We start from the raw sequence: 27,483 nt of genomic DNA on the forward strand, positions 1-27,483 counted from the left end.
GGGGCAGTTTTGACCAGGGTCAGATGAGCGGCAGACTAGCGAAGACATACCATTTGCCCCACTATTAACCCGGTAGGCCTGCCTCATTCGCAACTTAACTGCACCGTGGACACGTTTCCCGCGGATGTTACGAAACGAAACGCGGATGTTTTTGGGAGCAACGGGGAGGACCAGTGGTTTGGTCTCTGTCGTTGCGGTTGTGGTGCGTCGTTGCTGATGCTGCCGCATGGTTTGGAACCAACCGTGGAACCGTCATCTTCGGCCGTCGGTGTTAATTTTTATTTCATCGAGTACTGACGATGAGCAACAACAACATTATTTAAATCAGCTGTTGATGTTTACAATCGTTAAGGCTTGATTGTCTCACGCATACACTAACATGACACATGACAGTAATGGGTTTGTATTGGTATGTTTGGGCTGCGCTTCGGCATAAGCTCACCAGACAGCGCTGGCGTCGCCGTGATTTGGTGGTTTGACGAAGGACGATGAATTTCAAAAATTATTTGTATGGAGAGTCACGTCTGTTTGTCTGTGGATTAACTCTCGGAATTCTTCAACGATTCAGGCCATCTCGAATAATTCAATCTAAAAATACAAGAATCTTTAAAAACTCATCCAAAAATCAATTTCAAACAACTCACCTCCGGATAGCACAATAACGTAAATAGATGTCGTTTTTTCACTGCCTTTTTCTCGCTAGCGGAACTAACGATGATGGCGAGGATGATGGTGAAACTCAAAACGGTTGGTGATTCCAGTTGAGGTCCAAACAGAAACTTATTCAGCATCATCCAGATAAATTGTCCTGCAATTTTTGGTCACACACATTTTTATCAGCACCTCTCGTGAATTTCAGATTTTTTGTTTTGGTTTGATTTCATCTGACATTTCAACATATCAAGGTTCCTAGATCATGATGGGATTTCGTCAATATATTAACGTAACGTCGATGCGTTGACCAAGTATCATAATCTATTTTAATGTGTTTATAGTATACTAACCTATCTGACCAACCCCTAGGTTTGGGTACGTCAAATTCACTTCGTCCAGTCTCCCTATTTAGGATCTCTACGTGGACCCTCAGGAGACGGAGGACGACGGGGCGGTGGGGAGACGACGGGGCGAGCCGTCGCAGTCAGAAAGCCGGCAGCGCTGCACACCCCCGCAGAACCAACGACGACGCAAGTGTGCTGGGGCAACATAACGACCAAAAAGCACAAAACGTGGGAGGGCGACGGAACGTGGGTGGGAAGAGCGTCACGTTGGACGACGAGGACGGCAAGGTGATTGGGAGCTCCGGGTTGGTGAAGGGGGAGGAGCTGGAGGAGGGTTCGCGGTTGAGCAAGGAGGTTGAACTGGTGGAGCGGATTGATGGGGAGGTGGCCAAGGAGAATGATGTGCCGGTGAAGAGGGTTCGATTCGAGGCGAGAGGAGGGTTTAGGCCGCCGGCGGAGTCGATGTGCGTCGGGAGTCCGATTGTGGTGTCGAGCAGGTTGGGACGGTGGGGAGGAAGCGATTGCGGAGGACTTTGTTCCGTTGATGATGCGGGAGCCTTTGTTCGATCAGTGGAAGTATAACAAAGGGTTGCGTTCCGTACTGCGTGGCTAAGCATTTGCGGCCTCACCAGCGGGAAAGGGTGAGCTTTCTGTACGAATGCGTTTTAGGAATGAAACGCGAAGACTCGGAACAGTTTGGAGCGATTTTGGCCGACGAGATGGGACTGAGGAAGACGTTGGCGTTTGTAGGGTTTTCGTCCTTCAAAATAATGTAAACAATATAAATATATTGACCGGGTAATAATAACCCGAAACAGACTATCCCTTACTGAAGCGTGTACTTGGTTTTTGACAGCGCATGAAAAGAGGCGCGTGTTTATGTTTACGCTGTGAACAGTGGAGAGTGAACGATTGGCGCGGAAGTGTGAGTGTGATTGAATTGTGCAGGAACCGGTTGGCGGAATCCGGAGCAGGACACGACGGAAGCGGACATGAGGTCAGTGGGTGGTTGGGAGGTTAATGATCGGCAGCGATGGTGCTGCGTCCGGAACGTCGTGTCTCAAGGAGTCCCGGTTGCGACTCTACATCTGGCGACGAGGATGGGATGGACCGTTTTTTTATCAGAGGGAAAAGAAGAGGACAATGGACCAGGTTCCGGGTGTCGTCAAATTATAAACGAGCAATTGTGTGGTAATTGTATAATTGATAATTTGATTCTGGTATTGAAGTGGTGAAGCGAGTGTGGTTTCTCGCAAGATTGTTTATGAGAAGAAAATAGTAGAAATTATTGAAAGTGGAAGCGAAAGCGAAAATCAAAGTAAAATGGTTGATTGTTTTCCCGGAGGGCTTGCCGTTGTTTATGATTTGATTCTTGACAGTTTGGCTAGAGGGCCTTACTGCAGTAGAAGATGTGCTGAGCTGGAAGGGTCATGGATCGAATATTTTGGTCGGGCTCTGGAGATGAATTTGGCTAGGGGGCCAAATGATAAAAAAAACTTAGCAAAAGCTAGGGGGCTCTAGAGTTGAATGCACGGGGTTGGGCACAAGGTTGATCCGTAGCGCATTGGATTAACTACCGTAAATATTGGTAAATATTGGTAAATACAGGTAAATATGGTTGATCTGAATACATGCACAACAACTGGAACGAAATTTTGTTCAGTGTGGATAATGACAGTTCAGAAATGTCACTTTTTGGTTCTCTTCATTTACAAACTGTCACTGCTCCACATTTATTTTTCTGGCTCGAGGGAAATTTCCGGTGCTCTTCGAAGATTGGACCAGAATCGACACCACCTGAAGCAAGAATCAAACGCGGTTAGTGTCGTAATTGATACAACCGCCGAGTACGTCAAGGATTTTGGTGCCACCGAATCGAGTCTGAACTGCTAACTCCCGCGGCCCGGCCTCAGCTCGGCTTTCACGTTTGCCGGGAAACGACCGCAGCGGGCGAATGAATTTCAGTTACAAGAGTTCAGTGGAGCGTCACAGGAACATCAGAAAACCTAAAGGCTGTAACGGGCGGGGGGTGTCTAGAGGTTTTGCCAAGAACCAAGTCCACTAATATGCGCCAGGCCGCGGACCGGCAAGATCTAAATTCATTAAAGTCCGACCCGGCTGCTCAACTCAGGGCAGGTGGAAAAGGTAACGGTGCCACCGAGTCACCGTCAGCAACCGACACGTGGTATGAACCGAGATGGTAAAAGATTTCCCGACCCTTTCGATCACCAGTTAATGTTTCGGGAAATCTTTTACCATTTAGATCTTGCCGGTCCGCGGCCGTCATCGGCCTGGCGCATATTAGTGGACTTGGTTCTTGGCGAAACCTCTAGACAATCCCCGCCCGTTACATTTGGCGCCCAACGCGGCTTCCGTTTTGGGCCCGATCAAGGGTGGTTACAACAATAAACTGCAGGAGAAATCCGTCCAATTTGTCGTTACCATTGCAACATTAACAAAAACTCGGCCTGCGACGTCCGATGCCCTGACGCAACTTCCCGTTGTTTTGAGCAAAAGGAGATTCTAGTAATGACGGATCTCGGTTGAATGTTTGTATCAAAAAATATAAATTTAACAACCTAAATGTATACCCTTTTCTCAATGATTTCAACAAGCTTCCTGCCCTGGCCACCGTGAACCGAATACACATTTCAAAACGCATGACCCCGTCAAAACTCACTAGTGCCGTTTGCGGTGGAACCGAACCTAACGTTTAAGGGGGGGTTTTATTTTATGTTTTTCATTAAAAATAACAATCCAAAAAACTGAAAATACAAATATAAAAAAAAACCGCGTGACACGTCCTGGTACAGCTGACGAAGATCGCGTTCCGGTCGGTCGTGTTGCACGTGTGGCACCGGTAAAAGTCGTGCATCGGAAAGGACGTGTGCGAACTGATCTTGTACAGAGATTACCTCCCGGATACGGCCTTCTCCACCTCGTCCTGTAAAATCGAAACAAATGATGAGTTGGGTTTCTCTGATCGGTTTTGCACTGAACTTACTTGGTTGTTGCCACGGGTGATCGGCTGGACACCACTGGCCACCGAATTTGTTGTTAAAGATTTGGTTGAACTCTATCGTAGCAGTTACATTGTTAGTAATCTCGACGCCGGTAGCCAATCCGTCAAGCTCTGGGTTGAAATCACATTCCAAGAATCAGATACCGCCGTCCCGACCGCAAAAGACCTTGTTCCGTTTGAGCATTGCGTTCGATTACCTAGTCGTGATTCACATGCAGGTCAGAACATTGTCAAAGATCTCGTTCTGTTTTAGCATGCCCAGACCTCTGATTCTCACCAGAACTCCACCGTTTTGGCCACCCCAAATCTTGTTCCCGCGGATCACCGGGTTGCTACCGGTACGGATTTGCACGTCCGAGTACAGGTGATTGACGATTGTCACAAAAATACGAGCCAACTTGTTTACCAGAGTTGATGAAGATTGGTTATGTTATGAACTTTGTTTGTAAACAAACCGCAGCGCGCGCTTCTGCAATGACAACCACGGCTCGTGACCACACTGAAATAAATTTTATGAAGGAATCGCGTATCGCCGTAAATATGGATGCACATACGGATTAACATATGCGATATAAGCAATATATGTAAAGTGACCACCTCGTGGTTGAATGATTTTGGCTTGGGGGCCAAATGATTCAAAATTTGCAAGAGCTAGGGGGCTCTGGAGTTGAATGATTTGGCTAGGGGGCCAAATGATTTAATGTTTGCAAGAGCTAGGGGGCTCTGGAGTTGAATGATTTGGCTAGGGGGCCAAATGATTTAAAGTTTGCAAGAGCTAGGGGGCTCTGGAGTTGAATGATTTGGCTAGGGGGCCAAATGATCAAATGTTTGCAAGAGCTAGGGGGCTCTGGAGTTGAATGATTTGGCTAGGGGGCCAAATGATTTAAAGTTTGCAAGAGCTAGGGGGCTCTGGAATTGAATGATTTGGCTAGGGGACCAAATGATTTAAAGTTTGCAAGAGATAGGGGGCTCTGGAGTCAAATGATATGGCTAGAGGGGCCAAATGATCAAAAGTTTGCAAGAGCTAAGGGGCTCTGGATTTGAGTGATTTGGTTAGGGGCCAAATTATATAGAGTTTGCTAGAGCTAAGGGACTCTGGAGTAGAATGATGTGCTAGGGGGGCAAATGATCATAAGTTTGCTAGAGCTAGGGGACTCTGGAGTAGAATGATGTGCTAGGGGGGCAAATGATCATAAGTTTGCAAGATCTAGGGGCCTCTGGATTTGAGTGATTTGGCTGGGGCCAAACGATTGAAAGTTTGCATGAGCTAGAGGGCTCTGGAGTTCAATGATGTGACTCTTAAATTACTCAATGTTGGCTAGCGGTTTCAATCTATAAAGATTTGCTAGATCCTGGGAGATCTAAATATCAGTGATTTGGCTTGGGGGCTAAATTTTGATATCGTGGAGAAACTAGAAGGCTCTACAGTAATATAACTATTGCAGAGATGTCATATGTCTTTTGATTGTCCGAGTTAAGAGGCACCTTAATTTATTTAAAAGAGCTAAATGTTTGACAAGAGTCAAAGGAATTGAATTTGTACGAATTGGTTCCCAGTACGTTGTTGTATTTAAAAGATGTTTCCTAGTCAAATCTGAAGTATTCAAAAGTAAAAGTGATTTCTCGATAGGTGTATAATCGAGGCAACGGACGGAGTTTGAGGACAAAATGTAACTGAAAGATTTCCGAGTCAAATTCATTGACAGTGTTTCATATATTTGACAGAAAAGGTTTGCTTTGGTTTGAGAGCCAAACGACGATCAAATTTTAATGTGCAAAGACTTGAAGACTAAACATTTGAGACTAGTGGTCGAATGTGGTTGGAAATATGACAAGAACAAAACGCATGCTGCAGTTTAAATCACTTTACTGCAATATTGATTAGACGATATTTGGTTAAAGGAGTTTGAATTTGAAAAAGGCTATGATGAAAATGATTCTACTCTTTCATGTTTGGATATGTAAAATATTTTGACAAAGATCCCCAAGTAACCATCCAGCATTAATATAAATCATAAATTAGCTGTTCATCAGCATTCACCAGCTAGTTAGTCATAAAATAGCTAAGATCAAAACAAATCAGCTCTAAAACAATTGCTTTAGGCTTTGCTGAAATGCAGCTGAATTAATGCTGCTCCTAGCAACACTGCTGGATTTTTTTCCCATTAACTGGCAACACAGTAGAGGTGTGAAAGAGAGAGAATGAAGCAAACGAAAATAAACACATTTCTTACTCGCTCATCCCTTCAACTAGAACAACCATCACAAACCCGCGGAAAAAAATTCCGCTGTCAGTTGGTGGCTGAAATTCACCGTGATTTCATGCTTTAGCAGGTGCTGTCGATTTTTTCAGTCCTTATCGAAATTTTTCGTAAGAGCTGAATAAACAAAATGAGGACTAATGTTGCGATTATTATGAAAGAGAATCGCTTTTTTTGGAAAATGTAGGTTGGCCTAAAGGTTGACATTTTTCGGGCCTCTTCGGTGCCTAAAGCATCTTCAGAATTCGCCGTGGGTACTGGGGTACTGGTCATAATGGAGGAACCTGCCCCAGCAGAGTCTGACGGAGCATATACCACAGAGTTATTTTAGGTATCATGCAAAGTACAAGCATTGGTAGGTTTAAAAACAGCTGCGGTAAGCCAACTCCAAATTGGGCGAATGGATAAAGGCGCAGAAAATTCAACACTCCGGCGGCAAACTCAAGCATCAAGGCATCACATCTCCAACATATCTACCTTTCACGCAAAAAAATCGGCTCTTCCCCACACGGACAGCTGAGTCGGTAACGTGGTAGTAAACAAACCAAAAATAGATCAGAAGATGGGGAGGGGAAATAGAGAGAGCCGAGAGAGCCACATTTTTGCTTCTCTCAATTTTTTTGACGTTTTGTGCAGGGTTGGATCAACAACAGTAGAGGCTAGCTGGAAATCAGAAATATAAAGTCCAAAACCGATCGCAAATCAGCTGTAAAAGCGCTTTTAGTGCAGATGTCTAAACTTGTTAGCAATAATCCGCAGCTGGTAAAGCGCTTGTAGTGCTGAACACTGACTTGTTTTAGTGCTGTTTGGTTACTTGGGTCGTTATGGTTAAAATTCCCACCAGGAAATATTTGTGAACCATTCAAAACATAATTGTTTCAAGTTTTCAAAGTGCCTTTTGTTTTGTTTGGTGTTTAAAACAATAGTAAGGTTTTTCTTCTTATCATTGTGGCGCAACATATGAAAGCAAGCCAGATGAAAGAAAAGGAAAGAGATGAGAGGTTGGCAAGTGTTGGACGAACAGTCCAAAGGTAGACCGAAGGTGATCCACAGGTTGATGGGTTCGAAGTGCATAGCAGATTTGAGTTAAAGGTTTGCAGCAGAGACCACCGAAGGTTGTAATGCAGATGATTTAGTGAGTTTTTTACATTCCTAATGTTTTGGGCCTAGTCTAAGTCACTGATCTAAATGTTTTATTAACATTTAGATATAGCTAGGAATCAAAGTATCAAAATGTTTTCCAGATTCAGAATTGCTAAAATGGTAGGTAACGATGGATCACGCGATGGATTGTAATTTTTCAATTGAAGTTGTTAAATGTTTATCTGAACGAGTCGATTAAAAATAAATGTTCGGCGTAAAAAAAGAGAACTTTGAATGAATGATGTTTTCAATATTTAATTATTCAAGTGGTTTGTGTTACTTGTTGGTTTTGTATTTTTTTCTGTGATATGTGAAAGCATAGTGTATTAGTACACTGAATTATGTTTTGAGAAACGTAGAATTATGACAGTTAAAAATTGTATGGATCTAAGAGTTTTCATTTTTTTTTAACATTTTTAAGTTGATGGCCACTGACAGTCAGATCCCTTAAGAGAGTAAATATGCTCACTGGGAATACTGACCGGTAGGGGATGGGTTTCGACTAGCGGCGTGCTGTGTTTCTAATCCAGAGGTCGTGAGTTCGATTCTCGTACCGAGATGATGAACTTTAAATGTAAACGTAATTGAAAAAAAAGTATTGTGTTGTTTTATGGATACTTATTAAACATTATAAAAATGATAATGTTTATAGACATGACAATTTACTGATTCAAATACTAGTATACAGAAAGGCTGCATAAGGTTCGAAAACATTGAATAAGTAAAATACTACATGAAAAATATACAAGATTGAGAACAGTTGAAATAAGAGAGTACTGATGCATTTGTTTTGAATGGCTAAAGTAACGTGTTTATAAAGATCGGACTTATTCAGGTTCAGATCGAAAGTCGAGATGAAAGGTCTTGTATAGTAGTAAATAAATTAAAGTGTTATTTGTTCTATGATGTAATTGAAGGATTGGTGAACTTCAATAACCGTTCAAAAGTTAGTTATCATCTCAGTTTTATAAAATAATTGTTAAAAGGCTAATCACTCCTGATATTATGATGATTATGAAATCTTTTTCGATATTGCATTTTAGCGAAAATGATATAACCAAAGTAATTGCTGTTTAGCTCGGAACAGTAAAGTTCTCTTCTTCGGTACGGAATGAGTTATCGACTAAATTTTCAATCCAATGGTCGTAAGTTTATGAGTGATAACAAAAGTGATCTAGCTAGTTATTTGAACTGAAAATAATCAAACTGTATGAATATGTACGATTTTGAAATTTATTCAGATAATAAATGTTGAGATTTCATATCAAAGTGATTGACCAGAACTTCAAAACAGAGAAAAGATGAAAACATGGCCCAAATGAGATATACATAAAATATGAGTTGTTGAATTCAATGTAGTTACGAAATGATAAAGAATAAAAGAACAGTCTAACTACTAATGCAATTTTTGGTAAAAGCGCTAGTAAAATTTTAAAAATGGTTTTCAGGGTTTGTTGTGTTGATAATAAATTAATGATTTATTTTTTTTTTTGTAAAATTTTTGAATTAACTCCGGGATCGATAAAAAAATAGATATTTTATTTTAAAGCAATTCAAATAAAGTAGGATGTTTAGCACATTCCATTGGTATGTTATATATGTAATATGATGACTTAAATCCATTGCAGCTTAAACAGATAAATCTGTGTGTCTTGTGTGACATCTTATATTGGGTTCAAAATTCTCAGAATTATTCTCATGAAGAAATTGGAGCATTGACTAAAAAAAATCGGGGTAGAACGTGATTTAATGTTTTGATAGCTTGAAGTGTAGAGAAATCGTAAGAATGTATTTATTAATATTGCATATTGGTCATACGAATGGTTTGAGGTTCAGTGAAGTATACTAACTGTTTTCAAAATTATTCAAAAGGTGAAGTGGGAGAGCGGATGAAGAACATAGCTGGTGAACTAATGAACATCACTGTTTCAAATGTGTTGAGGGAGATTGAGTGTTACTTAAAAAAATATGTTTATTTTCACTTGTGTAGGAAATAACTGAAGACGATTTGAATTCTAATTTGTTTTGAAAATAAATAGTTGCATTCCGGCAAGTAATTGTGGCAGTTGATAAGGACGTTGATTTGTTTTGCCTTGAATGTTGAATTATCAAACTTGTTTACTAAGCAGTAAATAAGTTTGGGATCGCTAGATAACTGGTTGAAACGGATGTGTATTTTGCTGTGGTTTTGTTTAGTTTAACTCAAGTTTAACTAATGATAAATTATTGAAGCAAGTGATGAAGAGATTAAATATTTGAAATTGTCAATGAGAGTGAATTCAAATCCAACAAATGTTTTATTTAAAGGAAGATGGGGATGTAGGGTTTTCGTCCTTCAAAATAATGTAAACAATATAAATATATTGACCGGGTAATAATAACCCGAAACAGACTATCCCTTACTGAAGCGTGTACTTGGTTTTTGACAGCGCATGAAAAGAGGCGCGTGTTTATGTTTACGCTGTGAACAGTGGAGAGTGAACGATTGGCGCGGAAGTGTGAGTGTGATTGAATTGTGCCGGAACCGGTTGGCGGAATCCGGAGCAGGACACGACGGAAGCGGACATGAGGTCAGTGGGTGGTTGGGAGGTTAATGATCGGCAGCGATGGTGCTGCGTCCGGAACGTCGTGTCTCAAGGAGTCCCGGTTGCGACTCTACAGCGTTGATCTACACCTTGAAGAATCAGGGACCTTACGGGCAGCCGATTGTGAAGCGGATTCTGATCGTGACTCCGAGCAGTTTGGTGGACAACTGGGATCGAGAGATAACAAAGTGGTACGTTCATCGTGTGGCCGAATAGCAAGTTGAAAAAGTACGCGCACCTGTTCGCAACCCAACGAGTTGTCGCATGGGGGGAGAAGGGAGAGGAGGGGCGGTCAATATCGTTTTTTTCATCATATCTAACAATACAAAAAAGCTGATTTCACAAATAAAAAGAAATTAAACCACCGGCGACTTTTCCTTGGCCAGTGTGGACGCGTCCCAGACGAACTTGGCACCGTCTCCGATGAACATCTGCACCAGCTACTGGCCGGCCAGCTTCAGGTAGCTCGACTTCGGTGGATGAATTCTCAGGTTCTTGAACGTTGTCCTTGTGGGTATGATTTTCAGTGGGGAGAATTTGGTGCAAAGTGTGCAATAAATAAATAAAAATAATAATGTAACAAACCTCCCAAAAAAAAGTCGCGTGGGTTCCCCGCACTTTTTGTTGTGAACAACAAAAACATCACCTACCAAATTCCCACGGGACTGTATGAGCGTAGTCTTGGAGCCACCTTGGGACACAGTGTAGAAATTTACGTTCTTAGATATTTTTTGTTGTACCGGGCAGCAATCGAAATGTCTAAGAATATTGGATTGACCATTGTGGCACCCCCTACAGCGTGGTACAGACCCGTTATGCTATGCTATCGCGAGTACCTTTGGTAGAAAGCCATGAACATGATCCGATCCACATGCCAAACGGCAGGATATAGAAGTCTTTGTTTTTGACATAAATTAATATGAAGAATATTAATTGAAACAACTGACAATTTTACGTTGATCCAACTCGCTGTATATTGTCGAACCCAAGGTTTAACTCCATGTTGGACTTTAAATTTTTCGATAGTATTGACTTAATGTCATCCCCACTACAGTATTATTTTTAAAGTTTTCCCAGTATTTTATTTCTTTTGGACAGTAAAAAGTCAGGGGCTGGAACATGGATTTGAACATTTACGTTTTTTTTATTGAATTTATGGTTTATTTCTCACACACATACAAGCTTCGTCAAATAAAAATGTTAAATTTACTCCCGTTTTATATAGCGATTTTCATTTCCTTAAGCTCTATTTCAAATTGCGGTATATTTTCACGATATTTTAAAAAATATTCATGTGTCAGATTCTTGCTGGTTTTGTTTGTATATTCGTCTCTATAGATATTCCAGGGGTTTCCTAGATTTTAAGTTTGTGCTTTTACATATTACGATACCCTTAACAATATATCTCAGGCTTGCGCTGCTTTTGGCTTACGTTGGCGCGGTTGCAAGCGCACCTGGAAGCCCTCCTCTCGCTTCAGGATAATGTCTGCTTGAAGCTTGAATTCGTCCTCCTTCAGGTCTGAAATCACGCGGAAGTTTCGCAAAATGGTAGAAAGAATGATCTTCAGCTTCAGCATGGCGTATTTACGACCTGGAATTGAGAATGTTGTTAAATGATTGTTTTGTTGAATTGTTTGCTTTTAATAATCTTACCGACACAACTTCTTGGTCCAGCAGAAAATGGCACAAACGCATAGTAATGGCGATTGGCTTGGCGTTCTGGGAGGAAATTATCTGGATCAAACACGTTCGGATTGGGGTAGATCGTTTCCAGACGATGCAGTTTGTATGTCGCAACAACTATCGTGGCTCCCGATGGTACAACCAAATCACTGGAAGCAAGCTTGAGATCCTGCTTGAGGGATCGGGCAATAATCGGTACTGGTGGATACATTCGAAGGGTCTCCATCAGACAACGTTCAAGGTATTTCATTTCCAGTGTGTCTTGGAACGTAGCTGGGCGATCAGAATCGCCAAAAATGGTATCCAGTTCTTGGATAACCTTATCCTGGATATGCTGATGGATTCCCATCATCGAAAGGAAGAAACTGCTGCCGGCCGCAGTTGTATCGTGTCCTTCAAACATAATTGTGTCTACTTGATTTTTGATTTCCTCGTCCGAAATAAGAGCACCATTTTCTGCACTTTCCAGCAAAAGGTCAAGGAACGCCAGGCGTTTCTTCTCGCCCACATCATTCTCTTCAACGTCCAAATCATCCTTCAAATTAGCCGACTGTCCAAAGGACAGACCCTCGACAGTGTTCGTGTTGGCGGTACTTTTCGGTTTCTCAAATTCCGCGGTTTTGATAGAGGTGGTCGCCAGAGTTCCACGTGTTCCAGTTTCGAAAGCAGCCTTTTTGTTGCGAATAACCTTGCGCGTTAGACTGTGAATAGTATCGAGCAGTTGCACCTGTCGTTTGGCGTACTGAGTCATGTTGAAGAAGAGGTCCGGGTACAGCCACATCTTCCGGTGGCGCAGATGGAGAATATCGCACATTTTCATAACAGCCATTGCGTAGTCAAAGCCAGACTGGTCTTGAGTCTTCTTAGACACACCCATCGCAGTTTCTGTAAAAAAAGTATAAAGTTTTACATTAATCAAATCCCAAGATACCTCAGTTTACGGTTTTGGAGCATTTCCATTCGAGCAGTTTTTGCTTTTTTCTACAATGTATTCCTTATGGGAGAACTGTCATTTCTACCACTCGAATCGGGTACTCCAATGGTGCAACTGATTATTAGGGTGCTCCAAATCCGGGCTTACTCGGGGCTACCCCCTGAATTCAAAGATGTTGGTATGGTAAAAATCGTCAAAATGTATGGAAAAAGCAACTGTTTCAGTTTTTTTCTCTGTGGAGGGAGCAAAGGGCAATTCACTTCTGATATTGCACCAATATGAAGCCAATATTGGAGTCGATACGGTATGCAGCCAAGGAATACTGCGCGAGTATTATGCGCGTATGATATTCAGGCTGATATTTGGGTAGATATGACCTCAAATACGACGAATATGGGGTCTATATCGTCAATACGGTATGCAGACAATGTGAATATTATGTGCGTATGATACGCGTATGCAGTATACTCGAAGTGATTAACCCCTAGGGAGGGAGCAATAGTTATCCGATTATTACCAATTCTCGGAATTAAGATTTGGTATAAACGTTTCCAAAGATACCATATTTAGTAAAGTTTAGTAAGGACTCAATTCGACTTGTAGTCTGATCACAATGTATACCAAGTTGGCAGGTATGTTAATGTATACACAGCTAAAAAAGTAGTAATCCAGCTGCGTGTAAAAGACCTGGGTGTAATATACATATTGTATTATTTTATGCAATTTTATGTGATTATACACCTTGACATTTGTAGCCCATCAGTATGGGAAACCTACTTGACCGAAATGCCAAGCTCATATATGCGTTTATCTTTACAGATTTTCATCGGTCTGATGGCCGAGTGGGCAAAGGCGCCAGTCCTTACTTATTTTGACGAAGGTGATGTGCATGCTTTTGCATGCGATTTTACCATCGGATTTTTTGCTGTGATAGCAATCCATTTGCCCAGTTCGCTTCGCTTCGCTTCGCTTCGCTTCGCTAGGAGACGGTGATTTTAGCGGATTGCAGACTGGATTTTCGCCATGTGATGTGATGATTGTCTAAGCCCAAGTTGCCTAGGAATCGATAATTGGGAATAGAACCAATTCCACCTGAACCAGATTCTCACCACCATGGCAGCCGTCCATTGCCGGCCGCTCCCATCTCCACCGCGCACCAGGGACAAGGAAAGGGAATTGGAAGACGGGAAGTGTTGATGCTCCACTTTTTTAAGAGTATTAAGGGAAAATCTCCACGGTATCCTCAAGTAAGTTTCGCTTGGAGTTGGTCGGTTTTTGGGAAGGTGAATGGTCTGAGGAGCCACCCTAGGCGAGTGGTAACGACCTTTGGCATTGTTGTTCGAATTCTTCGTGTGTTCTCATTTCTAATGGGAATGCTTTCAATTCTTCTCATCTCTTATTGGATGAATTCTAGCAGTCGCCCAGGCTTTTTATAGCGAGGTAATGTAGGTTCATTTCAAATGCGCCTGCATGCATGCAATGCAATGCATTCTTGTATGTTCTGATATTCAACTTGCATTCACAACTTTATTCTCGTCCGTTTCTTGGATTCAACTATACAGTCTAAGTCCTACTAAAGCTACTAATGCTCCACGGTAAAGTGGAAAGCATTTTGCTTGCCAATCCTAAGGACAGGGGATCGAACCCCGCCGTGAGCTGAAGTTTTTTCATTAATTCCAAATTCAATGAGTCCAGAACTTTCTGTGATAGCAATCCATTTACCCAGTTGTTCCAACAACTGTATTTGGATTCTACAAGAAAATCCGTCATTCTTTATTCTAAGAAAGGTATTTGAAAGATTTTTTCGATGGTCCTAAAAGACAATCCTATCAAAAGAGTCAAAAGATGCTGTTTTGGCTGAATGTTATCGCTAGTGTGCGATTTTGTGACAAGTCTGTTGTAAAAAGATAGGACGTGTATCAAGAAAGTACACCAACCAGAAAGGCACCAACCACCTAAAGGTAGATTAAGTGACGTTTTTATTGCTAAAAAGATTAGCTTCCAAAAATGATCATTTTTGCACGGAAGAACCTTAGTTCCGAGAAATGGTAAGAATCGGATAACTATGAAGCCCTCCACAGGTAAAAAAAAACTGAAACAGTTGCTTTTCACCATACATTTTGACTATCTTTTCATACAAACTTCAAGGGCTTAGAGGGAGGGGTTACCGTGGTCAGATAGAGCTAAAAATTGAAATTTAGCCTCTTTGATTCCAGGGGGTAACCCCGAGTAAGCCCGGATTTGGACCAACCTACTGATTATAAATATAATTATTATTACAAATTCTTTAAGGGGTTACATACATGTAAATCAGCAAAAATTTCAGAGGTTGGTTTGAGCACACGCTTAAACTTGTTTTAAATCTGTTTTCAAAACATTAAAATATACTTTTTCATCTATCAATAAAATAAATTTGAACACATTTGGTTGTATATTTGCCCAGATATTTGAAGTTAGCTGTTTCAAAAAACGGGTGCCATGATAGCTCAGCATTACTTACTTTACTTTATCAGCAACAGGTCTATCGACCCAACGCTGAACTAATCGAAGATCTCCAGGATGCTCGAACTTGGGCCGCTCGTCTCCAGTCGCCCACAATGTTGGCCGCTCTTGCATCTTCGTCGACTGCACACAGCCAACGCGTACGTGGCCTTCCACGAAGCCAACGACCCCGTCCAGGTTCGCTGCTGAATATCGTTTTAGCCGCCCGCTCTTCCGACATTCTGGCTACATGTCCAGCCCACTTCAGCCTGTCGTGCTTGATGACTTTTACGATATCAGCATGTTTGTAGTCTTGGTACAACTGGAAGTTCATGCGCCTGCGCCACCCGTCTCCTACTTGCTTGCCGCCGAAGATAGAACGCAGGATCTCCGCTCGAAGACCACAAGTGCTCTCTGGTCAGCCTCCTTCAGCGTCCACGACTCGTGACCGTAAAGAGCTACAGGGAGTATCAAGGTCCTGTACAGCGTGATTTTCGTAGGCGTCCTTAGGCTGCGGGACCTTAGCTGGCTACGAAGACCGTAGAAGGCCCTGTTTGCAGCACTAATCCGCCGTTTCACTTCGCAGCTCACATCGTTGTCGCACGTCACGAGTGTACCAAGATATACAAATTCATCCACCATCTCATATCTTTTTCCATCTATTTCCACCTCCGAAACACCTTCACTTGCACTGCCACGCGCTCTGCCAGCAACCAGATACTTGGTCTTGGCAGTGTTGATGGTCAGTCCGATCCTCGCAGTTTCCCGCTTGAAAGGGACGAACGCCTCCTCCACTGAACGACGGTCGATACCAATGATGTCGATGTCGTCAGCGTATCCAAGCAGCATGTGCGATTTAGTGATGAGTGGTTTCTTTGCACGCCTGCCCTTCGAGCAGCACCCTCCAACGCTATGATGAACAGTAAGTTCGAGAGAGCATCGCCCTGCTTCAATCCATCCAACGTAACGAAAGCTTCAGATGTCTCGTTAGCTATTCGCACGCTTGATTTTGCTCCGTCGAGCGTTGCACGAATCAGTCTAAGGGAGCGTTCTTTTATTACGTAACGCAAACATTTGGATTTTTGGACCCCCTCCCCCTCCCCTCGTAACAAATTTTCCATACAAATTTGAAAAAAAATGTATGGATCGTAACACAGCCTTCGACCCCCCTTCCCCCCAATCTGCGTTACGTAATAAAAGAACGCTCCCTAATTAGCTTTGCCGGAAAGCCGTGTTCCACCATAATCTTCCAAAGTTCGTTTATTTTAACTGAATCGTACGCCGCCTTGAAGTCGATGAACAAATGGTGGGTTTGCAGGTTGTACTCCCGGAACTTGTCGAGGATTTGTCGCAGAGTGAACATCTGGTCCGTCGTTGACCGACCCGCTCGAAAACCGCACTGGTATTCGCCGACAAAGGTCTCGGTCATCGGTCTCAGCTTGCTCCACAGGATGCGGGAGAGTACTTTGTACGCTGAGTTGAGGATTGTGATGCATCGATAGTTGGCACAATCGAGTCTTTGCCCCTTCTTGTAGATTGGTGTGATGAGCCCGTCCAACCAGTCGGTGGGAAGCTGTTCTTCGCACCAAATTCGATGGACGATTTGGTGCAGAATCTCGATCATCCGCGCGCTCCCGTGCTTGAAAAGTTCGGCCGGAAGTCCGTCCTTTCCCGCGGATTTCGCGTTCTTGAGCTCCTTTACGGCTTTTTCCACGTCCTCCAACGTAGGAGGGGCCAAAGCTATTCCATCATCCTCAACGTTCATCCTGTCCTCGACGATTCCCTCTCGTGTCTCACCGTTCAACAGCTGTTGGAAGTGCTGCTTCCACCTGGCCGCTACCGCTGTCTTATCTGTCAACAGGTTACCTTCCCTGTCGTTGCACATAACAGGTTGCACGCCTCTGGCTGCGGCGAAATTGACCAGGCCGTTGTCATTCGTGCGAGGATGAAGGCTCTCCTTGCCGATGACCGGATGGAAGAAGGCTTCCCTTCTGACCTGCGCGTTTGCGTCTCCGATGACTATCTTCACGTCGTGTCTTGGACACTCTCCATAGGTCTTGTCGAGACGCTCGTAGAAAGCGTCTTTATCGTCATCGGGCTTGTCGTTCGTCGGCGCGTAGATGTTGATCAGGCTGTAGTTGAAGAATTTGCCCTTTATTCTCAACACGCAGATCCGGTTATTCACCACCTTCCACTTGATGACTCGGTTCTTCTGATCCCCAATCACTACGAAACCGACTCCGTGCATCGCCTTTTCGCCGCCACTGTAGTAGATGTGGTACTTGAAAGAGGTGTTGGCGATGGGGTCCACCGCCGTGAATTCTCGCTCTCCGGGCCATCGAACTTCCTGGATGGCGGCCACATGCACGTTCAGCTTGTACAGCTCCCGGGCAAGAAGGCCAGCACGTCCAGGATCTTGGAGAGTTCGAACGTTCCAAGTACCGAGTTTCCAATCGTTGTCCTTTTTACATCGCCTGGTCTGATGCCGATTAATCCGTCCTGAATTTCTTCTTTCGTTTTTCTGAGTTGGTGATTTACTTCGGTATGCCGCCTAACCAGGGCTGCGAATACCTAGTCTCGGGGTGGGGCTGCCACCTTGCAGCTTCCGGGACCCAGCTGCGGTTTTCTCTCGACACCGTAACGGGGGCTTTTGTCTCGAAGCCTTACGGTACAGCTACACCCTCCGAAGAGGGTGGAGCCCCCCTTACCCTGTCAGCATACTACCAAAGTTTCCACCGGGGGTTGGTTACCCGATCTCTGCAATGGTTACTAGTATCCCGGCCAGCACCGCGGGCTTCGTCATGCACACGGAATATGTCTTGAGAGTCTTCACTCCAAATTTCAGCCAATTTGGTCTATCTCATCTCAAGATATAGTGGCACCCGTAAATCAACTCGGTGTTCCGAGAAAAACGCTCACAAAGTTTGAAAGTCCGTTTTGCGCATGGCAAAAGTTTAAACTTAAATCGTCTTCTACTCACTTAAATCATGACATGTCTTCATGAAACTTTCAGGAGTGATTGGAATTCATCTTTTGAAGGATTTAATAAATATTCGGAATTATTTAATATTGAGATTTTCTACATGTAACCCCTTAAGCCTGTGTGCACGGTAGTAAAATTGCATTTACATATCTCGTTTAAAGCTCTCTGCTTTTAACACCTAACCTCAAGCTCAACTCATGCTCAATATATTTTTTATTCGTGACGAGCACAACATTTCAATGAGTGGACGAACGCACGTTTTGCATTCCACACATTGACTTGTTTTATTGGTTGTATGTTTTCTTTCACAACTGAAAGAACCTCGAAACAAATGAGTCCAATCTAAATGCGTAAATTCCTTATACTTTTGCATAATATCGAAAAATAAACTGATAAATTTTGTACAAAAGAATTGAAAAGACAAAATATTCATTAGTTTCCTACCACATTTGTAAATGCGGCCTGATACTCTTCATGGGTACTTGTCACGGAAAAATTACTTTTGTTACTTTTCCCGCTAATCGATAGCGAAATTATGAGAAAGTATAATTTGTATCAGACTATTTATACCGTCATAATGGGTGACGTTGGGTCATACAAATTTCAGCATTTTTGTATGACCCAATCTCACCCCCAGACCCAATGTCACCCCTGCCGAATGCTGATACAGCTTATCTCAGTCCCGGGTATTAGGAGGTGATAGCCCTCGCGCTGCTTCCAAAGACCCATTTCAGAATGGTAGAGATCCTAGCGGCCCAATTTCGAGGTCGTAGGGGATTGTCCGGCCCCGCCTTAACATAGAAGCAAGCACCAGACGGATTCTTGATCTATCTTAAGACTCCTAATTCCTTCAGGCCAATCAGGGATCAGAGCGTATTTAATATGAGAAGAAAATACAACATGTTTCATTACCTTCAGATGGCCGACTGGTTAGAGTCCCAGACTATCAATCCAAAGGTGTGAATTCGAATCCCACCTGATTCATTTTCGTTTTTGTTCATATTCAAAGTTTAAATTCCTGATTCCAAATTTCAAAGGTACCGACCGGGATTTGATCCCTGAACCTTCTGCTTGTGAGACAGAAGCCGTAACCATTAAGCCACGGAGCCGGTATACGCACCTGGTAAGGAATCATTCAAGGACAATTTCAAATGGGCTGCAGCGGCAGCGAAAGCAAGCCAGAGAGGGTGAAGAAGAGCTCCAAGACATCACTCCTTCACCTTTGTTGTGCTGCTCGTGAAGCTGTTTTTTGACCCCTTTCCTTTGGAGCTGCGTATTGGCCCTTTCGGAGTATGTACGCCTAAAAATATGTTTGTAAATGCTACATGAAATATTACGTCACCTCCGTGTACGCAAGAGAGCAAGCAGCAGTGAAGTGCTCAGTGCTCTTTCGTTTTTTCGGATTTTTCGTCGTAATTGATTGTGATTACTCGCGAGTTTGCTTCTCCAGCATGCCAAAGGCCGACCGTGGCCGTGGCAGTTCGAGTGCGGCCTCGAAAAACCCGCGAAGTTCGTCTACCGGCCGTGTGCAAAAAGATAAACAAACCAAAGCCGTGTCGACCGCCATCGCGCAGGGGAGCGTGAGCGCAGACGGCATCGACAAGAAGTATCTTCATCCCAGATATGTTCCGAGATCACCAGTGCGAACTACAGATTGTCAAGGGAGACAGATTGGTCGATGCAAAATAAATCGGCACTGGCAACGTATGTTTTGCGCTGGTAACACTGCCAGTTTTGCTGGGCTTAAAGGGCAGTTGGTGTCCAGCGCGTTTGGATCTGTCAAACATTGGCCAATCTGTTTGCCTTGACAATCTGTAGTGCGAACCCGTTCAGGTACTTCCGGTGCCACGACCAACAGGTCAACATCCGCCAACATTCCCATCAGGAACGAGTTCCACGTAAAAAACGAACAATTTTCCAAAGGAACGTAGACCACCTGCAATTTTTGTTTTGGACACGTTGGCGGATGATGTTGACGGCAAGTCGTCAGTGCAAGTCTACACATTTGACAACAAGAACTTCGACCTGGTTATGGAGAAATTGAAGAGTAAAAACTTGAAGTTCTACACATTCGCCCCCGTGCAGAAGACAGCAATTAAGGTCGTCTTGCAGGGGTACCAAAACCGTCCGATCTCCGACCTCAAGAAGGACCTCTCGGGTGCTGGAATAACGCCGCGTGACATAAAAGTCCTCTTGCGATTTTCGGGATTTCAGGCACCCCCTCCCACTGTCACGCCTTTTCCAAAACCTTGGGCTGTCACAGGCTGCTTGTATCTCATCATACAGGTAGAACATTCATGAACGAATTCTTAAACTGGAAATACCTCCTTCCAAGCGATTTATAAGTTTAATCGATCAAGAGTCTAATTAGAAATTGAACCACTTTGAGTAACCACTTCTTGGCCCTAGCGCGTTCGTCGATGATGCAACCCCCAACATTTCTCACAAGCTAGCGGCAAATTTTCAAGACCCCAAGATCAGTATCCTAATGTCGAAAACAAGTTTTCCTTCTAGATGCAGTTCATTCACATTGCTCGCCGCACTGGTGCAATCAGCTGTTGCAGGCAGGGTGTTTAAAAATGGTAGTTAGCAGCACCAATTGCAGCAAGATCTATGCGTGTCACAGCACATGGATCGGTCTTGGGCACTTGGGGACAGGTTTGCATACGGTCAGATCGGTTCGGTTTGCGCCGGTAGCTCTTATGCAACTTTTCTTCCACTTACTTTTTCCTTTTCTTCGGGGGGAGTTTTAGAGAGCACGTGTGGGGCAATGATTGCGCCTCGTAGTAGAACGAAATCGACAGTGATTATCGGTTTCCTTTTTAATCACACGTGACCCATACCACGGCGGAGCTTAGCGAGAGTTTGTCAATGTTTCAATGGCGTAATACCTGTTTGCACCATGTTGGAAAATTCAGATCAAAGAACAGATACATTCACCTGTGAAATGGCGGCCGCCTGAAAATGGTTGAGAAATTTTCTCGCTTTGACGCCGAGCAAACTTGTTTGACTGTGCATTGCCGGAGTAATCCTGCACCCCGGCCAGGGTGTTGCACTTGATTGACCTAGATATCAGGTTTGATACGGGCTAGTTGATGGATACTTACCGAGTAGAATTTCCACGGTGCACTCGCTCATGTAATCGTGACAGTCGAAGGTTTTTCCGGCCTCTTTACGCATCTTCTCCACCACCAGGCGGGAATTTTCATTGAACAGGTCGATAAAACTTTTGAGCACGTTAAGGTGGAAGGTGGGTGCGATCAACTTCCGGTGCTGGCGCCATTTATGTCCTATGGGAGGTACAGATATAAGATTCGGTTAGAGACACATTCCTGACAGTGTAACTCGAAACCAACTAAACAAAAAAAAAACGTGCACAGAGTCTACAGGAAGTCGAGAGGTCGTGCAAAGTCAAGTATAGTACTAACGCGAAAGCACGATGAAAATTAATTTTAAATTAATGCAGATCAGCTACGGCGTGTTATGCAGGGCAATAATGAATCGTGTTAAAGCGCCAATCAAAAAGAGACGCTCCATTTCGTGCCTGTGTCCCGTGCCCGGACATGCAAATTAGAGAAGAACTTCGTCGTCGTCGTTTTGTTTTGTCATTTGATACGAACACGCGGGAGCTGTTCAGGAACCAACCCCGCCTCTTCCCGATTGGCCAATCATTGTTACGTACCTGTGCTGATCAAAAGACCGTTGCCCAGCCAGGGCTTGAAGAAGCGATATTCGGGGCTTTTGTCAATGTACACGTGACTGCTGAGCAGCAGTTCGACATCACGGGGATCCACCAGGAAGACGATTAGTTTCGGTCCGATCCACAGCTTGATCACCTGGTTATTGTAATTGGAATTACAGGATTAATTAATTAATTACAGGAAATCTATTGGAATATCTATTAGCAACTAAAGGGATGTGTTCCTTTCGGAGACATTTCAATGTTGTGTTACTTACCTGGTCAAAGTCTTTGCCCTTCTCGATCACATTGCGGAATACAGCTGGTTGGAAGAAATGAAAGAAATGGCTTAATAACTCGATCGATGGAATTGTGTCATTATCGCCAATCAAAAGATGTATATTGTTTTAACTGATACGATTAAGAGTTACACAGTGTAACAAAAATGTAGTATTTTGATCGAGCACCTAATGATGGCATATTCATTTACAGCTTCCAAAAGGCGTTTTCAACTAAAATTGAGTAATTAATAGCTCAGTAGAAAGTAAACTAAAAAGTTTTCAGGTTAACATAATTTGTTTAAATAGAGATACACTGCAATTATGATGGAAACAGGACAGATTCCTTATCCTGCAAAACATTTGATAATTTTAACCAGAGTACTTCGACATACAGAGCAAATTCTCTAATTCTAATGAAACTGCATTCGAAATACTGACTTCTGAGAAAAGCTTGAAACCACTATGTTGCAAGGTCACACTGAAATGGGATAGAGCTTATTCTTTGACAAAGTGACACTTTTTTGTCGGATGCAGTGTTAAGGGAACTTAATTTTCCAGTGTTATTTGACTTGATTTATTTTTTTTTCAAAAATTCTCCTTGCTACTGAAAGTTGTTTTGGCTGCAAGACCATCCTATTTCGTAATCTTGTCGCTAGTACATTTTCACCAACCAATTCTACTACTTACTTACTTAAATTCTCATCCAAAAGGGAGTAAACTGTGTATGTGACGAGGAGGGAAGGTCAATCAACCTCTTACTTTACTTTCCTTTATTATATCTGATTATACAGCGCAGGAGTAAATAATGTCTTCCCGTTTAGGGTGATCGTTTTTGTTTCAGCCAGGCGGCGTGCGCACGACAACCCGACATTGCCAAGTGAAGAAGAAGTCAAGCCGCGCCGCGGTTTAGTCAAATTGTTCTAAACGGATTAAATGAGCCATTGTGGGAGTCCGTACAAGGTGAAGTATTATCTCGAGAAACGAACACACGTAATGTGCGTTGACGTACGACGATACGTACGAAACAATGATTTAGGTCCCTGTGACCAGGGGTTTTGGACACAGTAAGCTTGATAACTCAGCCTTCACCATTGAAGTTCTCTAGCTTAAACTGCTGACCTACAATTTCTGGAACAACACGGGAAAAGGGTGGATAGCGAATTCGACCATTGGATCTCTTTTTTTTACCAATTTCTCAGGGATTTAGGTAAACGTATCACTATACTAGAAGTTAATTTAATTTTAATCGGACTTTTTCAGTGAAAACTGACACAAATTATGATGAAATTTTAGGTGGATAGGTCGACTAAGAGTCATAGAAGAAGATATAAAGGACGGAAGACTAAGTCAGCGAAGGGCCATTTGAGGAAGTATGTGTGTGTGATCACGTCTTTTAGTCTTCTAATTTCGGCAAAAAATCAACTTTTTTCACTAAAACTGCGATAACTTTAAAATTTCAGCGATGACCTATACATGTTTGGGTACCAAAATTTTTGTAATTAACTTACGCAACTTTTGGTGCCCTAATATGTATTGGTCATCGCTGGAATTTTGAAGTTATCGCAGTTTTAGTGAAAAAAGTTGATTTTCTGCCGATTTCGTGATTTTCCTGTTTTTGCGCATGCCGCGTCGAAAACTCAGTTTTTATTTTCAAAAAATCATATTTCGGAAACGTACGGTTCGAGATCGCCAATTGTTTGATATGTTATGTGAAATTTTCCGAGAACGATCAAAACGCCATTTCATGTTTTCATACGAGTATTTCAAATGCTAAGCTAGATTTTTTAAACTTCTTAGTATTTTTCTCAAATGGCCAAACTGACTACCTTTCTTTTGCGTCTAAAACAGCTGAAATGAAATGACGCGGAGATATGATTTTTTTGTAAAAAGTGGTTTTTGCGAAAAATTACGAAAATTGTCACTTTTTGAACCATTCTAGCACGATGTAGGTCTCCCAAACAAAAAATAGAGGTCTATTTATTTTGGCCACGAAACCCCCAGAAAAATTTTGAGCCCGATCGGAGAACTTTTTTTTTGGATTAGGCTCTTTTCAAATGGAATTGCTGTATATAGATTTCGACGGTTTTGTTCTAACGCGAATCAGTTCAATACGGAGCGTCGGATCGAGGTGCTCTTTGTTGCGTTTGGTTCGTATAAGTAAGAGGAAGGTTCTCACGCCAAAAAGTGACAACTTTGGCTACTCTGGAACCGATTCCGGAAGATGATAAGCTTCCTTTGCTTATTGCTTTATTTTTATTCGTGTTTTTATGTTTATTATTTTGAAAATCAATTTAAAAATCAAAACTTTTGGATATGCTTAAAAAAGAGTTGCTGTTTTATATTATTATAAAATTTATTTTTTCAATCAAAATGCTGCAGCTTAATTGTATGTTACATAACAAATTAACGATCTTCAGAGCAACTTAAATTGTTTTCTGTTTGAAAAGTAAAATAGATTCAATGTAATTTGTGAAAAAACGTAATCCGAATCGAAATCATTTTTCTAATTCAAAATTATATCTAAATTAAACGAACATGAAAACGAAAGCTTTTTTTTTCTTGTGAACGGAAACATTGTGTGAAAATCTAACGTTTAATATTAGTTAATGCAACATGTTGCAGAAAAGAGTTTTTTCAGCACGAGTCGTACATTTATTCAACGAGTTTTACCGAGTTATGTTAATACGACAACTGTGAGAAAATAAAGTTCTGCGATGAATACAGTTTTTTTTTACAATTTCGGAAAACATAAACGATTGTTGGATTTCGGTGAAACGTTTGTTTACCCCCTTAAATGTTTTTTTTGCCATCAAGGTTAGTGTCCAAAAGTGATACTTTTCGATACAATTGCTGTCAAGTTTCAAAACTACTTTTTAGTACTGTAAAAGTTTATACAAAGAGAAAAAAAAATCATTACGTACGCCTCTTACGAAACAAATTTTACTTTATAGCTGTCGGCCAATATTGGTAGTACAAAGGTTGACGAATAAACAAAACATATTTCAACCACTAGTGGCTTCATTCTATTTACAAGGACCTCGCCGCCCTGGGCTCCTAAGTGTACGAGAGTATGGTACAGAGCGACGGCGCCGAATGCCCATTTTGACACTTAAAATTTTAGAGTGCCCATCGCGGGATTCAAACCGGTGACCTCTGGATTGTAAGTCCAGTGCGCGTCCCAAACGTGTGTCACTATTTTTTTACATTTTATAAAAAAAATGCGGTTACTATTGTTTTCATAACTATTTCCCAAAAATCAAAAAAAAAAAAATCAAACCATCCACATTAACGACCCCCGGGTCTTTTGTAGTCTCTATTGCAAGTTTCTGCTCGAACCTAGGAGTCCGAAGGCTTGAATGGGGAGAGCACCCAAACCTCTTTCTACTCCAAGGAACCTTCCACCCCAGTGTTTGAACTGACGACCTTTGGATTGCGAGTCCAACCGCCGCCAGCGATTCCACCGGAGTAGGCTATTTCTATTTCCCATGACTTTCTAATAATTATTTTTGAATTACTTATTTCCGTCAGGATTAACTTCAGGCTCTTTTGTATTTAATTTAAATTACAAAATGAAAATCACGCCGAAAACAGAAACACATCCAGTCACTGACTTAATGGCAATATTTCGATAATCTTTGCAATCCCTTACGGTAGTGAATTATTTTTGGGTTTTGCGATTTTTTTTTAATTTTTTCATTCGAGGAGACGCAAAATAACATGCATTTTTGAATTTGACAATTATCCTTTTTTGTCGTGGCTATTTTTTTTCCTCAGAATTTCTACTTTTCCACTATCTTTTGTATGAAACTAGTTTCTGTTTATCACAAACACACACACAATACTCACAGTGAGAAGTTCCAACCAATTCTAAAGCATTTCCGAAAAGAGGTAATCCAGGTGGTCCGGGGATCTTCTCCGCAAGCTCGAGCATGTGCCTGCGGGATAACCGCCAGTAGATGAACCAGAGTAGTAGGGCCGGAACTAGCAGGAAGTAAAACACGTTCATCGGGGAGGCGATGTTGGCGTTGGCCGTCAATTGATCCGCTGGTGCCACCGTTGCAGACATTTCGATTCAATTTTTTCACCCGAATAAAAATAAAAAATCACACGTGTCCTTTTCACCACCTTGTAATGTCCACAAAGTCACTTAAAATATCGAAAATCACTCCGCACGTAAAAAGATTCTAATCCATTTGAAGGCACTCAAAAGTTTTCACGGTGGAAAAAAGAAAAAAAAAGGTTTTCCAGGGTACCAGGCTGGCCGGCACCTACTGGATTATGTGTTGCCACCGCGGTTGATCCACCGTAACTGAGTGATAGAAAATTTTGCAAATTTGTTTTTATAGTCGCAGCTAGTTCTCGGAACCGCGCAACGTTTGTGTGTGCGCGTTGTCGTCGTGCACTATGGGGAGTTGCTATCGCAGTGGAGTTCGTCGTGATTCCATGGGCTTTCAATAATTTGTTAAGTCATTCTTACTATATTCAAATTCGGTTATTTTCAACTATTAAATGCGTCTTTAAGCTTACGATCTTCTTCATTCTTTATATTGTTGATTTGGCATTTTAATTTTTATCAAACTTTTCATGATTTCCATAACAACACGATAACAACATGTAAGAAATTACCTAAGAGTGATGGAAACATGATATATACAATTGTGTTAACCAAACTTCTTTTGTGTGCAATGGTATTATGTTTCTAAAATGAGACATTATAAAAAATAAAATTTTCGTAAAACAATATAACTCTCTTAATTTCGTTGTGGAACAATATGCAAAGAAATGTAACGATGGAACAAACAGACATGGTATTGTTTTTAAGGAGGGTTTTCAAAAAGTTGTCGCCAAACTATACATAAAAATGATAAAAAGTCAGAATCTTCTAAAAATTACATGGAACAATTATGCGTCGAACGGCAATAAAGCCTGCCCAAAAAGAGTAATATCGTGATAAAACTTAAGATGTTATAAAACGACCAAATAACACTGACCAACAAAAATTGATAAAAATGACTGCGCAGGCTCAACTCGAAGGGAAGCATGAAATTTTAGGTCCCAAGAAACACGTGCATTTTGAATTTTTCAAAAATATTGAGAAAGGGCCGAATGATTTTTCTCCAAAGTTTGTTTGGAGAATTAGGGCGGTTCGTCGTTGTTGCATACAAGCAAAAATTGCATGCAATATGTGGGAGTAGCAAACAGCACTACCGTAATCTGGGGTGAATCGGGACTACAGTCTGAATAGGGACAGCAGTTTTTAGAGCACTTAAAGCTTTTAAATTTGGAAATGGACGTACACATTATGTTGGCCTGAGTCTGTTCAAAATATTGTGCTCCAACATGGTTAAAAATGCTGTCCCAATTCGCCCCATGTGTCCCGATTGACCCCAGTTTACGGTAACTCTCCTTACAAATTTTGGAGAAAAACCACTC

General features: G+C 42.1%; 2 protein-coding genes and 1 pseudogene across 2 annotated transcripts in view; 1 reads left to right on the forward strand and 2 right to left on the reverse strand.

Annotated features, from left to right (window-relative positions):
* LOC120418059 (acetylcholine receptor subunit alpha-like) overlaps window positions 1–27,483 on the forward strand; it is a 664,850-nt gene that overhangs the window by 156,385 nt on the left and 480,982 nt on the right. The gene's annotated exons all lie outside the window — the stretch shown is intronic.
* On the reverse strand, window positions 545–2,430 carry LOC128093845 (uncharacterized; annotated as a pseudogene).
* LOC120418060 (cytochrome P450 4g15) lies at window positions 11,123–26,370 on the reverse strand. Its single transcript, XM_039580316.2, has 6 exons — window positions 25,897–26,370; window positions 22,048–22,091; window positions 21,773–21,926; window positions 21,198–21,380; window positions 11,663–12,577; window positions 11,123–11,600 (listed from the first exon to the last, which is right to left on the reverse strand). The coding sequence occupies exons 1-6, from the start codon at window positions 26,114–26,116 to the stop codon at window positions 11,416–11,418; spliced, it is 1,701 nt and encodes a 566-aa protein (XP_039436250.1). The 5' UTR covers window positions 26,117–26,370; the 3' UTR covers window positions 11,123–11,415.

Source organism: Culex pipiens, chromosome 1, assembly GCF_016801865.2.
Source record: "Culex pipiens pallens isolate TS chromosome 1, TS_CPP_V2, whole genome shotgun sequence".
Classification (NCBI taxonomy): Eukaryota; Metazoa; Arthropoda; class Insecta; order Diptera; family Culicidae; genus Culex; species Culex pipiens.

Bases quoted from the DNA above. Each gene is read 5' to 3' on its own strand.
- LOC120418060 (XM_039580316.2), bottom strand. From the start codon at position 26,116: ATGTCTGCAACGGTGGCACCAGCGGATCAATTGACGGCCAACGCCAAC. The intron at 22,092-25,896 runs GTGAGTATTGTG...TCTTCCAACCAG, and splicing joins ATTGGTTGGAACTTCTCACT to CTGTATTCCGCAATGTGATC. The intron at 11,601-11,662 runs GTAAGATTATTA...TCTCAATTCCAG, and splicing joins TGGACCAAGAAGTTGTGTCG to GTCGTAAATACGCCATGCTG.